Genomic DNA, 14,141 nt, shown 5'->3' with positions numbered 1-14,141 from the left:
GTTTATATGTGTATATATGTGTATATATGTATATATGTGTATATATGTATATATGTTTATATGTGTATATATGTGTATATATGTATGTATATATGTATATATGTTTATATGTGTATATATGTGTATATATGTATGTATATATGTATATATGTATATATGTTTATATGTGTATATATGTGTATATATGTATATATGTGTATATGTGTATATATGTATAGTATATATGTTTATATATGTATATATGTTTATATGTGTATATATGTGTATATATGTATGTATATATGTATATATGTTTATATGTGTATATATGTGTATATATGTATATATGTGTATATGTGTATATATGTGTATATGTGTATATATGTGTATATATGTATATATGTTTATATGTGTATATATGTGTATATATGTATGTATATATGTATATATGTTTATATGTGTATATATGTAAGTCAGGTGTCAGTATTTCCTAACATTTTATAGACCACATGTTTAATGTAGAACTGAATCTGCAGATGAAAACAAAGGGAGTTGCAGCTCTTACAGACGTGTTGGAAATATTAATCTGTATTTATTTATTTTCATTTTCGAGCATCATGAGGAAACGTTCCCCTGCCTCTCCGTGGGAACTAAAAAAACAAGCGTCCCCCCCCCCCACACACACACACACCCCTCCCCGGGTGGGGGGGGTGGGGGGGAGAAGGAGGAAGGGGACGTTTGTTTTGTGCGTGTGTCCTCCTCTTGTATTCTGTCTCTGTGACCTCCTCATGTGCTGAATTGTAATAAAGCATTTCAAAGATTGTGTGTGTGTGTGTGTGTGTGTGTGTGTGTGTGTGTGTGGGACACACTGCGGGAATATGGATGTCAGGTGATTGCATCATGTGTGTGTGTGAGTGTGTGTGAGACGGAGAGAGCGGAGGCATGAAAATGAACAATATGTTTTTGTGTGTTTGTGTGAAAATGTGGTGCTGCCACAAGATGGTGTGTGTGTGTGTGTGTGTGTGTGTGTGTGTTGCTATCAGAGAGCGAGAGAAAGACTGGTTGTCCCTGACGACGGTGAGCTGCGTGTTGCCTGGCAACAGCGCTAACAATGGCCCACCACCAGTGTTCTAGAATGTGAGTGAGGCCTGATGAAAGCGGGGGGGTTCTCTCTCGGCAGCGTCCATGTTTGACAGATGTTTGTTCTGCAGGTATAAATCTGATTATCATTTGGAACATGAAGTCGTAACGTTGAGACGTCGCTGGCGGCTGAACGTCAGCAGGAGCGTGACGTCTGCACTCCGCAGTCGTTACAACGTAACGATAAAAATGTGACGGAGAAGTGTTCCTATTGTTGACTTTAGCCCCGCGTGGAGCCGATCATCAGGGCGTAACCACGCAGACTGCGGCGCAGGGCTAGCAAGTCTCAGGCTGAAGGCTAGGCCACTTTGTGATGTCAGGGGGTCAAACACTTCCTCGACCTTGATGAAAAACATCTCGAGGTCGATGAAGACGTGAAGCAGAGTTCAGGAGGAAGAGACGTCCGGCATGTGGACGTGTAGATCGGAAGACGGACGACAACGAAACATATTGCAAGTTAAAGTAGTGGAAGTGGAAGGTCCTCTCGTGTTGCTGCACCTGAATCAATCTGTGTGATGTAAATTATGCTTCATGCAGTAGATTCATAACATCTACCAACAGGGTGATGAACGCTTTAATGATTCATAACATCTACCAACAGGGTGATGAACGCTTTAATGATTCATAACATCTACCAACAGGGTGATGAACGCTTTAATGATTCATAACATCTACCAACAGGGTGATGAACGCTTTAATGATTCATAACATCTACCAACAGGATGATGAACGCTTCACATGATTCATAACATCTACCAACAGGGTGATGAACGCTTTAATGATTCATAACATCTACCAACAGGATGATGAACGCTTTAATGATTCATAACATCTACCAACAGGATGATGAACGCTTTAATGATTCATAACATCTACCAACAGGATGATGAACGCTTTAATGATTCATAACATCTACCAACAGGGTGATGAACGCTTTAATGATTCATAACATCTACCAACAGGGTGATGAACGCTTTAATGATTCATAACATCTACCAACAGGGTGATGAACGCTTTAATGATTCATAACATCTACCAACAGGGTGATGAACGCTTTAATGATTCATAACATCTACCAACAGGGTGATGAACGCTTTAATGGATGATGAACGCTTTAATGATTCATAACATCTACCAACAGGGTGATGAACGCTTTAATGATTCATAACATCTACCAACAGGGTGATGAACGCTTTAATGATTCATAACATCTACCAACAGGGTGATGAACGCTTTAATGATTCATAACATCTACCAACAGGGTGATGAACGCTTTAATGATTCATAACATCTACCAACAGGGTGATGAACGCTTTAATGATTCATAACATCTACCAACAGGGTGATGAACGCTTAATGATTCATAACATCTACCAACAGGGTGATGAACGCTTTAATGATTCATAACATCTACCAACAGGGTGATGAACGCTTTAATGATTCATAACATCTACCAACAGGGTGATGAACGCTTTAATGATTCATAACATCTACCAACAGGGTGATGAACGCTTTAATGATTCATAACATCTACCAACAGGGTGATGAACGCTTTAATGATTCATAACATCTACCAACAGGGTGATGAACGCTTTAATGATTCATAACATCTACCAACAGGGTGATGAACGCTTTAATGATTCATAACATCTACCAACAGGGTGATGAACGCTTTAATGATTCATAACATCTACCAACAGGGTGATGAACGCTTTAATGATTCATAACATCTACCAACAGGGATGATGAACGCTTTAATGATTCATAACATCTACCAACAGGGTGATGAACGCTTTACATGATTCATAACATCTACCAACAGGGTGATGAACGCTTTAATGATTCATAACATCTACCAACAGGATGATGAACGCTTTAATGATTCATAACATCTACCAACAGGGTGATGAACGCTTTAATGATTCATAACATCTACCAACAGGGTGATGAACGCTTTAATGATTCATAACATCTACCAACAGGGTGATGAACGCTTCACATGATTCATAACATCTACCAACAGGGTGATGAACGCTTTAATGATTCATAACATCTACCAACAGGGTGATGAACGCTTTAATGATTCATAACATCTACCAACAGGGTGATGAACGCTTTAATGATTCATAACATCTACCAACAGGGTGATGAACGCTTTAATGATTCATAACATCTACCAACAGGGTGATGAACGCTTTAATGATTCATAACATCTACCAACAGGGTGATGAACGCTTTAATGATTCATAACATCTACCAACAGGGTGATGAACGCTTTAATGATTCATAACATCTACCAACAGGGTGATGAACGCTTTAATGATTCATAACATCTACCAACAGGGTGATGAACGCTTTAATGATTCATAACATCTACCAACAGGGTGATGAACGCTTCACATGATTCATAACATCTACCAACAGGGTGATGAACGCTTTAATGATTCATAACATCCCAAACTTGATCTTTTAATATCTCTGGATGTGTGACGCTTTAAGATCGTTAGAAATATGAAGTCATTGTTCTCACTTATAAAAGCAAACTGAGAAATGATCCCAACAAAGTCAATAATTAATTTCAGAACTTCTTTTTCTGTTTTCAGATGAAAATACAAAACAATAAGTAGAAAATAATAATCATAGAAAGGAGAAATAAATAATACAATATAAAATGTTATTAAATCAGCACCAACACATTCAAAGTAGATCATTGTATTTTTTATAGTTTAGATAATTTCTGTGCTTTTCACTGTTTTCTCCCTCGTCTTTGTTACATTCTCGTGTGTGTGTGTGTGTGTGTGTGTGTGTGAACCCTTAATTAGTGTGAGAGTGTCTCACATAACCCTATCTCTCTAAGTTTGTCTTCTGAGGGCGAGAGGAGGAAGTGAAGGACATGGAGGTGGAAGAGAGAAGAAGCATTAAAAAGGAGAAGAGAAGAAGAGTAACAGAGAAGCGCCGGCTCCACCTGGTGGTGAGAAACACAAACTGCACAGATCCTAAAGTTTTAACTTCTACAAGTTATCGTTCAATAATCAGATTTTCTTCTATCACTGTTTTTCTCAAAATGAGTTTTTCTTCAGACAGAAATCAGAAGTTTCACTTTGTAAAGTTTATAAATAATTGTTTAGAAGCATCAACAGTTTATCATGTCAGCTGACTGTTGGTGCAGATGTTCTGCTGGTTGTTCTCGAAGGTTAGTTCCACCTGCAGTGTGTGTGTGTGTGTGTGTGTGAGAGAGAAAATGAGACACACACACAGCAGGTGAACATGTAACTAACAGATATCATGAAGCTTCCCCACTTCATGACTCACATCAACACAAGTTTATATTACAAGTGTTTAATATGTACATGAGGCGTTATGTAATGTAGCTGTGGAGAGTTTACATCTACACACACGCACACACACACACACAGTTAGTGAATAATAGTGTTTACCTGCAGTGTCTTTATGAAGCTTCAGTAAATCTGAATTTCTTCAAACCTTTTAATCTTTCTCACACACACACACACACACACACACACACACACACACACACACATATATTTATTCCACTTTTATTTTAGACTTCAGCTACATTTGATTGACAGACAGGAGGCGGGGTTAATGTTGAACACAAACAATCACCTGTAAACATCTTGATGATCAAATGAGTTCGTTTCTAACACAAGTTTAACATTTGAATTTGCTTTATTGATCCCGTCTGTTGCAAACAAACAATCGAATTATAAAACAATTACAATAGTGTACACGTGTATATACACACGCACACACGCGCGTACACACACACACACACACACGTGTACACACACACACACGTGTACACACACACACACGTGTACACATACACACACGTGTACACATACACACACGTGTACATATATACACACACACACACACACACACACGTGTACATATACACACACACACACACACACACGTGTACATATACACGTGTACACATACGTGTACACATACGTGTACGCACACACACACACACACACACACGTGTACACACACACACACACGTGTACATATCGAGCTTCCCAGCCGCACATTTGTCACATTTGAAAGTAATTATTTCAGCTTACGTTACATTTGAAGTTACGTCATAAACAAAATTAGTAACAAGTTAAAAAAATCAGCAGTTTGTTCATCAAGTGAAATCGTCCGTTTGTATTCCAGCGCGTGTCCTACGTGGCCGGGTGAGAATCTGAGCGCTGTGAGTTCCACGTATTCGCAGAGCGGCGGGAGGACGAGATGTGATTGTCCGCGGGGAGCAGGAAGTCTCTCCCAGAGTCCACGTGGTTGTGAGGCTTTGAGTCGGGGATGAGGGGAAGCTTAGACTCGCCGCTGCGGGATGTCGGGAAGGTGTCGCAGGAGAAGGCCGTGTGGATCGAGACCGAGCTCGGAGAACGTGCGTTAGCTGGCGGCTCGCGACCCGAACAATGCACATCGACGGGTGGCGGGCGACCATGAGGCGATCCGACCCCGTGATCGACCAATAACGAAGCTTTGCTGTCAGTCGGTCCTTCTGAAGCCACACTGGACGAGTGCGGGTCACCAGGGGGACGCTCGTCACTGAGGGGGGGGAGTCTCTGTGACGAGTGGAGGTCAATGGATGAAACACAAACAGGAAGTGGTTTGTTGTGGCAGTTGACCCCTGAGAAGACATCCTCACCTCTGAGGTCAGCGGCTGACACTCGGCAGAAGGTCGGGCTCAGAGTCCCGGTGTGAGCTGGCGTCTCCTGGGACGTCCGGGCCGGATGCACGTCGGCGGGACACGAAGACGTTTCTGCAGTTTGTAACTTTGAAGAATGAAAATAATTGAACTCCAGATGTGAACCTGCACCTGTGGAGCTCTGTCCCGACCCGTGTGAACAACGGGAATGTACGGCGGGCGGTGCCGGAGGAGCGGCTGAAGGGTGGTCGATGAGCGAGATGCAGCTCGTGGAGGCCGGCTCTCCTCTCGCCGCTAAAGCGCCGGTGAAATGTTTTTTCAGCACTGAAATGGGAGGGATGGCGCGGTTACCGGTGGGGGGATTTGAATTGAGGTCAGAGTTTACGGCGACTGCGTCGGCGTGAAGCAAGTGCAAGTCGATGGGAGATATCGGTGATGGGTGTGGGCTCCCGGCATCTTTGTGTTTTAATGGCGGCGGCGTGTTTCTGTTGTACGACCTCACAGGACTGGCCTGTTTCAGGAGCGGAGGCACGTCCTTGTCTTTGAGCCGCTCCAGAGGAGGAGGCGGGCGGATGGCATTACGACGTGTCGGCGAGTCGAAGCTCAGATTTTGGTCCACAATGTCGCCGTCCCTGAAAAGCCTCTTTCTGCCGCCAGGCGAACAATTGGGCTCAAAGTTTAAAGGGTTAAATTTAGGTGCAGTGATTCCTTTCAGGTCGCTGAGGATACTCGCTAGCAGACGGCTGTCTGACGTCGAGTTCCTTTTGCGGGATGGGTTCTTCGTTGCGGGCGCCGCATTGCTCTCTGTCGTTTCTGCATCAGCCGCTCCGTTTGGTCCTTTATCATCATCCGATCCCAGCGCCGACCCGCCCTCATCCACGTTCTCCACGTCCACGTCGCTGTTAATGGCGACGGGACCCGCCGGCTCGGCCTCCGACCCGTCAGATCCTCGGTCCAGGATGTCAACGGGAAGCTCGCCAATTTCTGAGCTTAAGGCGCCGCCCACGCCGGCAGAATGAACCAATGGCAGTGGAGGAAGGTCTGAGAAGTCGACGGTCTGCTGGCTGCTGAGCCGGCTGCTGCTGCTGCTGCTGTGGCTGCTGTCGCTGTCCAGCGTGATGATGACGGGAGAACTGCAGAGGCACAGAGCGTCAGACGTTCTGATGTCATACAGGTCACATGTTCAGTTCAGCGTGACCATATGTGGAATTTAAGATTTTATTTATCGTTTCAATTTAGCTTCAGTTTACGATCAAATTTCTTATTTTATTTAGTTATATATTTTTTAGTTTGTTATATATTTATTTTAGTTTGTTATATATTTATTTTATTTTGTTATATATTTATTTTATTTTGTTATATATTTATTTTATTATATATCTATTTGAGTTTGTTATATATTTATTTTAGTTTGTTATATATTTATTTTATTTTGTTATATATTTATTTTATTTTGTTATATATTTATTTTAGTTTGTTATATATTTATTTTAGTTTTGTTATATATTTATTTTATTTTGTTATATATTTATTTTATTTTGTTATATATTTATTTTATTTTGTTATATATTTATTTTTAGTTTGTTATATATTTATTTTAGTTTGTTTATATATTATTTTTATTTTTTTCTCTCTTTCTTTTATTTTTTTATATATTTTTTTTTTTTTCTCTCTTTATTTTATTTTTTATATATTTATTTTAGTTTTTTCTATATTTCTTTTATTTTTTATCTCTTTCTTTTCTTTTTTTATACTCTTTCTTTTCTTTTTTTCTCTCTTTATTTTCTTTTTTCTCTCTTTCCTTTTTCTTTTTTTCTCTCTTTCTTTTTTTCTCTCTTTCTTTTATTTTTTCTCTCTTTCTTTGTTGTAGGGGAGGGAGGAGAGATGGAGATTTAGAGAGAGGGATGGAGTGGGAATGGGGGAGGTAATAGAGGTAGGATAGAGGAGTTAGAGATGTATGTGAGAGATTTATGGAGTGATAGTAGTTATTTGTATTGTTATATATTTATTTTTTTTAGGTATGATATATTTAGATAGAGATTATTATGTATTTATATATTATTTAGGTTTATATTTATTTTATTTGTTATATATTTATTTTATTTTATTTATTTTATATTTATTTAGTTATATTTATTTTATTTATTTATTTATATATTTATTTTGTTATATATTTATTTTATTTAGTTATATTTATTTATATTACTAGTTTAGTTAAAACCAGATATTTGAGACTTCTGTGTTTGCAGGAACGGCGTGCTGTACCTGCTGTGTGTCGTCTTGCGTTGGCGTTTCCTGCGGCGTTTGCGTGCGGGGGTGTGCGTGGCGTTGCAGGGCACGGTGCCCTCGTAGATGATCTCCACGCTGGGACTGCGCTCCTCTCTGCTTCTCCTGCTGGAGGAGGACGGACAGGAAACAGGTTTTACGAAAGGAAAGTGTTTTATTTTGTCAGAAACAGGAAGTGCGTCCTCACCTTTCTCTTCTCCTCCCGTCGTCTCTCCCCTTCCTGCGCTCCGTCTCCCCCGTCTCCTCCCTGCTGCTGCCCGGCCTCCACGTGGGATCTTTGTCGTCGCTGTCCAGGTGGCGGCTCTTGTACTTCCTCTTCCCCCCGGGTTTCTCTCCGTGGTTGTTGGGGGAGAGCGAGGGCGCCGTCGACGGCTGAAGAGAGGAGGAAGAGGAGGAGGAGCGGGAGGAGGTGAGAGGGGAGACACGGGAGCAGTGGAACTCCCAGCTGGACTCTGGCGGACTGGGCGGCAGCGGCGAGCCGGACTCCACGCTGGAGTGAAACGGCGAGGGGGAGTGGGAGCGGTGGCGCATCATGGCGGGATAAATGGAGCGGTTTGGGTTGTACAAGGTGCCACTTCTCTCCCGCCTCCTCCTCCTCTTCTTCTTCCTCCTCTCCCTCTCCGCCTCACTGCCAGACTTCCTGTCTCTCTCCCGCCGCTCGCTCTCTCCGGGCGTCGCCGGGCTCAGCGTGCACACAGAGTTTCTGCTTCCTCCCGAGCTGCCTGACCAGGAGCGTGAGCGGTGCTCGCCCACCTCGCCGTCTTTCTGCTTCGACGCGTCCTCCTGCTTGTCTCTGCAGGCGCCTGACGTAGAGGGAGGGATTGTGGGTAAGTAAGAGAGGGGCGGAGCGGCGGAGGCGAGGGGAGGAAGTCTCTCCGCCGTCTCCTCCTCCTCCTCCTTCTTCTTCTCCTCCTCCTCCTCCTCCTCGGTGTCGGAGGAGAGCTGCACCAGCTCAGGAGTTCGCTCCGCTATCGGCTTCTTGTAGCCGACGATCAGACACTCCTCCTCCTCGCGCTTCTCTCTTCCCTCCTCCGGGCTGAATGGTGGCGAGGTGAGCGAACACGGCGGCTCGGCGCTAGAGTAGGAGGGGCCGGGAGTCTCGTCGTCCCAGGTCGCCAGGCTGAGGCAGCTTCCCGCTTGGATGATGTCGTCTTGCGTGGCGAGCCTCTCCTCTGATCTTCCTCCCGCAGGCCGCTCCTCCTCCTCGCCCTCTGATATGGCGATGACTGAGCTGCCGTCGCTGGAGCTACTCGTGCCGTCCAGCTCCAGCGCGGCCGGCGGCTCGTACACCGCCTGCAGGTCATAGTTCTCCAGGCTGAGCGGCGAGCGGGCGAAGCTGACCAGCTCGTGCAGGAAGTGGTCCGTGCGTGCCAACAGGAACGGGCGCAGCTCTTCTTCTATGGTGGGCGTGTCTTCCAGTCCGTGGCGAGCGAGCCGTGCCATAATGATGCGCTGGACGATGTCGACCAGCGAACCATGCGCGCCGTACAGCACCGTGAGCTCCCGCCGCAGCCAGGGGCGGAGTCTGTTCAGGTGGGTGGGGCTCCTGCGGAAACTCTCCGCTGTGATGTTACGCTGCTGCTGGTTAGCGTTGCCATTGGCGCCGGCGACGCCGCGGACCCGAATTCCGCTCCGGTAGAGAGCACGCCGGAAGGCCACGGTCTCTCTCTCCCTCAGCCGCCGCACAGCTCCACCCTCTCGCTGCAGCCGCTGCCTCGCCACCAGACGGGTCATCAAGCGCCGTGTCGCCCGGTCGTTGGGGGCAACAGGCGCCACGGCGCCCCCGAGTCCCGTCAGCCCCTCAAATATCACGCCACGCTCCGCCAGATCAGCCCCGCCCCTCACCCTCTGCTCCTCCACGTCTTCTCCATCCTCGCTGTCTGCTGCAACCACGGGAGAGACGGCGGCGTGGTGAGGGAGAGGCGCGAGATGAGGGGAGTCGAGGTACCATTCCCACACCCCCGACCTCCTGCCTCCCCCCCCTCTCCCTCCCCTCTCCCTCCTCCGCCTCCTCCCCTCGCCGGCGTCCGCCCCTCTGTGCCTCCTCAGCATCAGCCGCATTTGGTGGTCGCTCCTCGCCGCCGAAGCCATCGCCGCCACCATCGCCACGGTGGCGGCGACGCTGCTGTTGGCGGGCGCCGGCCGCAGCGTGTACTCCTTGAAGTCGTCCTCGGCGCGGACCGAGTGCAGGATGGAGGCGAAGGGTTGCTTGCAGAGCGGGCACTCGGCCTTGTTGTGCGACCACTCCTGGATGCAGGGGAAGCAGAAGCGGTGCAGGCAGCGGTCCAGGTACGCCAGGTTGTTGAAGCGGTCCAGGCAGATCGGGCACTTGGAGTCAGGCGACGCCTCCTCCGCCGCCATTACTGCCCGCGCCGAGGCAGAAGCGGAGGAGGAGGCGGGAGGAGGAGACGAGGAGGAGGAGGTGGCGGGAGCAGCGGTGGACGCGGTGTCGCTCGTGTTCTTCCTCCTGCGGCCGCCGCTCTCTCGGCTCCTCTCCTCTTCCTCCTCTGGCTGACCGTCTCCCGCCGCCGCTCCTGCGACCGCGTTATCGCGCCGACGCACTCGCAGCTTCATCCTCGTGGGCGCCATCACCTGACAACAGAACGTAAGTTGGTCATGAAGCCGGCACATACAAGACATTCCACTTTCATCATCTCTAAAGTCTTTCTGCATTGTTGAGTAATAAACTTTATTACAGACACTAAAGAGGAACGTCACACATTGAGTCACGTGTCTACAGATGATGGTGATGATGTATTCTGCAGTGTTTTAGTAGCCAGCTGTGTTTACAACTCAAAACACGTCACATTTAAAGCCAATAAGCAGGACACACAGTGTCTGCCTGGAGCATGTGACAGAAGTGAGTAAACAGCTGCTGAAGATTCACAATAAGGTTTGTAGTTCTGACCGCATGTCATTGCTCTGGTGCTGCTGCAGCAAAACAAGCTAGCAGAAGGCTAAGCTAGTGGTTAGCATTCTCCAGATTTAAACTGTTTATTTTCCTTTGTTGACTTCAATCTTTTGAGTTTCGGCTTTGGCTCTTCTGAATAAAACGGAAACACACGACCGGCAGCGGAGAACAGCACGAAGTGACTGACGTGCCCGGCTGCTACCGGGATAGCATGCTAACACTGAGCTACGCTAGCAGTTAGCGAACCGGCAGCTCAAATGTTCTCCGCTTGTTTCAAACACGATCATCGTCATTTTATCCAACAATGTCGGTCCAACAATAACAGCTGTGACGTGGTGGATAACGGAGCTCGATGACAAACGGAAAGGTTTGTGTTAGCCTGTTAGCCTGTTAGCATGCTAGCACGGTTAGCTTTCCGTAGCTACCTGAGCAGAAGAAGTGGACTCCCCCGGTCGCTCCTTCTTATCCGGGGTTTTTCTCCTCCTCCGGGCAGAATTCCGCACCGTGAGCGGCATCCGCCGTCAGCAGGGTCACCGGTCCACCGGGCTCCGCTGCTCCGGTACGTTTACACCGGAACTCCCGTTAAAACGGAGACATTTGTCTCGAACAGAAGCTACACACAGCTGGAACTAGAAAGATGCCGCGGTGGATGCTGGGAAATGGATTTTTTAGTTGAGGCAAAGATCGTAAACAAGAAAGAAGACTCTCCTCACAACACCTGAAACATTACTCACGTTACAACGAGATGTGTTTCATGTTGTCACAAGATATCTTTACATTTAATAATAATAATAATAATAATAATAATAATAATAATAATAATACATTTTATTTGTAAAGCGCCTTTCAAAGCTAAAAGCAATCTCAAGGCGCTAAATATCAGGTCAGCAGGTTATTCAGCGAGTTCCACTAGTGATCCAAGCGTTAGAAGTAAAACTAGCCCATGCTAGGTCATCATATAAAGCGAGCCAAACTAAGTGCAATTTACTTTATTTGTACCAAACTAACGTAACTGATGCACTCAGAGCACGAGTCACAGAGTTAAACCATGTCCATCCAGGGGAGATACCAAGTCTTTAGGGAGTCCAGAGGAGCTTCCCTTTGCTTTCAGGAGCTCATTCATCCAGATGTTCAGCTGACCAGGTGTGAACCTAGGACCACGCCCCCTGCCTCCTCCTCCCTCCACCTTGTCTTTACATTACATTACATTACATTACATCACTTTACATCACATTACACTACATTACATTACAGTTCATTTAGCTGACGCTTTTGTCCAAAGCGACAAAAAGTGCAAACAATCCTGGAGACACAACTCCGAACAGCAAGAATCTTGTAAGTACAATATCTTCAAACACAATCGTATCAGTGAACTCTGTCTTCAGATAGACAGTTTAAGTGCAACATACAGAAACAACAGAATACAAATTCAACTATTAGCTATAAATAACCAAACCAATACAAGTGCAACATACAAAGAACTGTTATTTAGTTTCTTCATGGGTCGAGGTGCAGTGGAAACAGGTGAGTGTTCAGTCTGCAGGTGTGAAGACTGTCTGCTGTCCTCACATCAATGGGGGGGGTCGTTCCACCATGTTGGAGCAGGAGAGCAAACAGGAGGGTTTGTTTGAGGGTCTCTGGATCCCACTCGTAGTGAGGGAGCAGCGAGCCGATTGGTCGACGCAGAGCGAAGTGAACGCCCTGGGGTGTCTGGTTGGACCATGGCCTGGATGTAGGAAGGGGCTGATCCATTCACAGCACGGTGGACCAGCACCAGAGTCTTGAAGCAGATTCGAGACTCTAGTCTTGAGACTGCTCTGCCATCTGGTGACCTTCTGTCCGTACTGCGTCTCCACCTTCTTCATGGTGTCTTTATATCGACAGAGGTCCACAGGTAACCTTCTCTTCTCAATTGTCATTTGACTAAATGAGACAAGCGAGCCGCGGGCCGTCATTTCAAAGCAACGTCAATTGCGGCAGATCACTGCTCCGTCCTTCTGCTGCCTGCATACAGAAAAACAGTTTCCAGGGTCACTTACAAGTGGAACAAAGAGACTGACGAGGTCTTTCAGGACTGCTTTGAGTCAACTGACTGGCAGATGTTTGAGGATGCTGTTTGAGCATCCAGATATGACCTCCAGAAGTCCATAAACAAAGCCAAGAAGGACGGCAGGGATCAAGTGGAATCCAGCTACCACAGATCTGAAACAAGGACTCAGCTCATCGCTTCGCTCGAGCTTAACACCTTCTACGCTCGGTTTGATGCGGACAACACAGCACCCGCCCTGACCCCACAGATGGGTGGGGGGACTGCCACACTGACCCTAGAAAAGGCGGACGTGATGCGGTCCTTAGAAAAGGTCAACCCCCGTAAAGCTCCGGGCCCGGATGGTGTCCCAGGATGGACTCTCAGGGTGTGCACTGAACAACTTGCTGAGGTATTCACCAACATCTTCAACCTCTTCCTGAGTCAGTCCGTAGTTCCCACCCCCTTCAAGTCATCCACCATTGTTCCTGTCCCCAAGAAATCAGCAGCCTCCTGCTTAAATGACTATCGTCCGGTCGCAATGACATCAGTCATCATGAAGCACTTCGAGCGACTAGTCAAAACCCACATCTGCTCCTCTCTTCCTTCCTTGGCGACACACACTGCACTCACCCACCTGGACAGAGGGAATACACATGTGAGAATGCTCTTCGTATACTACCGCTCCGCATTTAACACTATTATTCCCTCTAAACTCGTCACTAAGCTCGCTGGTCTTGGTCTGGAGGCCTCCATCTGCAGCTGGATACTCAACTTCCTGTCGGGCAGGCCCCAGGTGGTGAGAGTCGGCAGCCACACCACTACCTCGCTGACACTGAACACGGGTGCACCACAAGGCAGTGTGCTCAGCCCCCTCCTGTACTCCCTGTTCACCTACGACTGTGCTGCCAAACACGGTTCAAACATCATCTTTAAGTTTGCTGACGATACGACTATCATGGGCCTCATCAGGAACATGATGAGACGGCCTACAGAGAGGAGGTGAAGATACTGCACAGCTGGTGTCAGGAAAATAACCTCTCTCTCAACGTCAGCAACACTAAAGAGATGATCGTGGACTACAGGAGACAGAAGGGGAGTGGCACCACACAACACCC

At 46.6% G+C, this 14,141-nt stretch overlaps 1 protein-coding gene across 2 annotated transcripts; it reads right to left on the bottom strand.

Moving 5' to 3' along the window:
* Nucleotides 1-5,079: 5,079 nt before the first annotated feature.
* On the bottom strand, nucleotides 5,080-11,663 carry LOC115005661 (uncharacterized). 2 transcript variants are annotated; one of them, XM_029427591.1, is made up of 4 exons: nucleotides 11,423-11,663; nucleotides 8,274-10,678; nucleotides 8,066-8,191; nucleotides 5,080-6,933 (listed from the first exon to the last, which is right to left on the bottom strand). In XM_029427591.1, the coding sequence occupies exons 1-4, from the start codon at nucleotides 11,510-11,512 to the stop codon at nucleotides 5,313-5,315; spliced, it is 4,242 nt and encodes a 1,413-aa protein (XP_029283451.1). In that variant the 5' UTR covers nucleotides 11,513-11,663; the 3' UTR covers nucleotides 5,080-5,312. The 2 variants fall into 2 exon arrangements, with proteins under 2 accessions (XP_029283451.1, XP_029283450.1); XM_029427590.1 differs by having other exon boundaries at nucleotides 5,081-6,933; nucleotides 8,066-8,194.
* Nucleotides 11,664-14,141: the final 2,478 nt, after the last annotated feature.

This window comes from Cottoperca gobio, unplaced genomic scaffold, assembly GCF_900634415.1.
Source record: "Cottoperca gobio unplaced genomic scaffold, fCotGob3.1 fCotGob3_338arrow_ctg1, whole genome shotgun sequence".
NCBI lineage: Eukaryota > Metazoa > Chordata > Actinopteri > Perciformes > Bovichtidae > Cottoperca > Cottoperca gobio.
The sequence above is the reverse complement of the archived record's forward strand: the minus strand, read 5'-3'. Positions and strand labels throughout refer to the sequence as shown.